Source organism: Equus quagga, chromosome 13 (genome assembly GCF_021613505.1).
Source record: "Equus quagga isolate Etosha38 chromosome 13, UCLA_HA_Equagga_1.0, whole genome shotgun sequence".
NCBI lineage: Eukaryota > Metazoa > Chordata > Mammalia > Perissodactyla > Equidae > Equus > Equus quagga.
Genome location: NC_060279.1, coordinates 92,943,350 through 92,946,245, shown reverse-complemented (window position 1 = coordinate 92,946,245; position 2,896 = coordinate 92,943,350). Strand labels below are relative to the sequence as shown.

Here is a 2,896-nt window from a genome sequence, read left to right as displayed (position 1 = left end):
GGCTGGGCCTGGACCCCTGGGTCTGAGGGAGGAGGGGCTGGGGGCCTGGACTCCTGAATCTGAGGGAGGAGGTGACCCAGATTTCCGGTTCTTGAGTTGGACTGAAGCGGGGGTCAGGAGTGGGAATCTCCGAGGGAGGCAGGACTGGGACACAGAGCAGGGTCCCTCAAGGTCTCTGTTCCCCAGACCCCGCTCCACCTGGCCGTGATCACCACATTGCCTTCTGTGGTCCGTCTCCTGGTGATGGCTGGTGCCAGCCCCATGGCCCTGGACCGCCATGGCCAGACGGCAGCCCACCTGGCGTGCGAGCACCGCAGCCCCACCTGCCTGCGGGCCCTGCTGGACAGCGCGGCCCCTGGCACGGTGGACCTGGAGGCCCGCAATTACGACGGTGAGCACCTGCCCGGGCCCAGGGCGGGGTTGTTTGGCGGGACCTGGATCCTTCTGGGGCTGCAGCGCCCCGGGCCCGGGTCTAACTGAGCTCTCTCTCTCCAGGGCTCACTGCCCTCCACGTGGCCGTGAACACCGAGTGCCACGAGGCCGTGCTGCTCCTGCTGGAGCGCGGTGCCGACATCGACGCGGTGGTGAGCGGCGGGGGGCCAAAGAGGGCGGGCCCTGCGGGATGGGCAAGTGGGTGGGGCTTGAGGTATCCCGCGGGATGCGATGCGGGCGCCGGCTGTTTGGGCCCAGTGGGGAGACCCAAGCCCTTGCCTCGCTGCCGCAGGACATCAAGAGTGGCCGCTCCCCGCTCATCCACGCCGTGGAAAGCAACAGTCTCAGCATGGTGCAGCTGCTGCTGCAGGTGGGTCTGGCCCCTGCCCCCCGCCTCTCGCCCACCCTGGCCCCTGGCCCCAACCAGCTACCCCCCGCCGGCCCCGGCTCGGACGCTGCCTTCCAGCTCTCGCCCCTCTTCCAGCTCTGACCCCTTTTGTGACTTCACCCTCCAGGCTTCGAACTCATCCAGGGCCCTCTCCCATTCCTTTCCCGCCCCAAGATAGCCTGGCTGACTCTGCCTTCCGGCTTTGGCCCTGTCCCGGCGCTGGCCTTCCGCCCCACGCGACCCCGGACCCTCCCCTTGTCTGGCTCTGCCCCTGCTCCAGCCAGGGCCGTGGAGTCCAGGTCCCGTGGCTTCTACGCCGCCCGCCCTTGGTTCTAGCTCCCACCCTTCGATCACCCCACCCCAGAGGCGGGATCTGGTCCCATCCCAGCTTCTGGCCTCTGTCCCGCGGGCCCCCCCCCCCATCCCCCGGACCTTGCCCCGGTCCGGCCCTGACCCGCCCTCCCGCCCCGCAGCACGGCGCCAACGTGAACGCCCAGATGTACTCAGGCAGCTCGGCGCTGCACTCGGCGTCCGGCCGCGGGCTCCTCCCGCTCGTGCGCACGCTGGTCCGCAGCGGCGCCGACAGCGGCCTCAAGAACTGTCACAACGACACGCCGCTCATGGTGGCGCGCAGCCGCCGGGTGAGTGTGTGCGCGCGCGGGCGGTGGGGATGGGGGGGGGGTCCTGGACCGCCGGCGCGCGGGGGTGTGACAGGTGAGGGCGTGCGTGTCTGTGCCAGGGCGGGGAGGGGAGCGGGTGAGCCTCCGGGTGCGTGGATTCTAGACAGGAGGAGAAACTGAGGCATAGAGAAAGGAAGTGACTCGCCCACCTTCACACACTGAGACAGACCCCATGAGCAAGGAGAGATGGAGAGAGGGAGGTCGGTGTGGGCCCCAGTGGCCTCTGGTGACCCCCCCCCCCCCCCGCAATCTTCCTCCAGGTCATCGACATCCTGAGGGGCAAGGCCACGCGGCCTGCTCCTGCGTCCCAGCCAGAGCCCTCCCCGGACCGGAGTGCCACCACGTCCCCCGAAAGCAGCAGCCGCCTCAGCTCCAATGGTGAGAAGCTGGCTCCCAGCCCCCTCCTCTGTCAGATCCCCTCGGGGCCAAGGGGCGGGGCCAAGGGGAGCCCCCAGCCCCCCACCCCCCATCTCGAGATCTGGCCCCTCACTTCTCCGCCCTCCTCCCTCTTTTTCCACAGGTCTTCTTTCTGCATCGCCATCCTCCTCACCCTCCCAATCTCCCCCCAAGGACCCCCCAGGATTCCCCATGGCTCCCCCCAGTTTCTTCCTTCCTCCCTCCTCTCCACCTGCCTTCCTGCCCTTTGCGGGGGTCCTCCGAGCCCCTGGCCGGCCCGTGCCCCCCTCCCCAGCTCCAGGAGGCAGCTGAGAGGGATGGGGGGGGGCAGATCTTGGACTCATGAGGAGGGACCTCCCTGCCCTGTGGGGTCAGCCCTCCTGGAAACTGTGAAGACCTCCCCCTCCCCCCCCCCCCCCAAATCTTTGGGACCAGGATTTGCACAGCTGCGCAGAAGTCCCCCAAGAAGTCCCCTCTTCGGAACAGATAGGCCCCCCCCCCTCAGCCCCACGCAGGGCTCTTCCTCTCATTACCCTCAGGCCCGGGTCCCTGTCTGGAATTGTCCCCCACTGTCTCTTTCCTTCTCCTCTGCCGGAGCAGGTGGAACCAGGGAATAGCCATTCCCTCTGCCCCATCGCCGAGCGGGGAGAGACGGCTGTAGCCGGACACTGAAAACAATGTAAATTATTGGCATTTTGGTTGGATTTCTTTTGTAATAAACTATTTTTGTACCATATTCCTGGCTTGGCTGCATCTCTTTCGTGAGTCCTGGAGGGAGCGTGTTTGTGTGTGTGTGTGCACGCGCGTGTGCACACCTGTACGCTGTATCCAGCTGACTCCATGAGTGGCCTGAGGGTCTCACACTGACAAGGACGTGTGGGTGACCCTGGGACTTCCACTGTGTTTGGTGATAAATGTTCTGTTGCTGTGTCACCGTGCTGTTGTTCCCAGGGATGACGTGGTGTATGACATCTTTCCAGGGGGCCCTGTGGGATTCCCT

General features: G+C 66.4%; 1 protein-coding gene across 1 annotated transcript in view; it reads left to right on the top strand.

Annotated features, from left to right (window-relative positions):
- BCL3 (BCL3 transcription coactivator) overlaps positions 1-2,632 on the top strand; it is a gene marked incomplete at its 5' end in the record, with an annotated part of 9,298 nt that extends 6,666 nt beyond the window's left edge. The window contains 6 exons of the mRNA XM_046682162.1: positions 187-391; positions 496-584; positions 725-802; positions 1,294-1,461; positions 1,761-1,878; positions 2,021-2,632. Coding sequence (XP_046538118.1) covers positions 187-391; positions 496-584; positions 725-802; positions 1,294-1,461; positions 1,761-1,878; positions 2,021-2,208 — 846 coding nt within the window. The remainder of the gene's footprint in view (positions 1-186; positions 392-495; positions 585-724; positions 803-1,293; positions 1,462-1,760; positions 1,879-2,020) is intronic.
- Between the last annotated feature and the right edge of the window lie 264 nt (positions 2,633-2,896).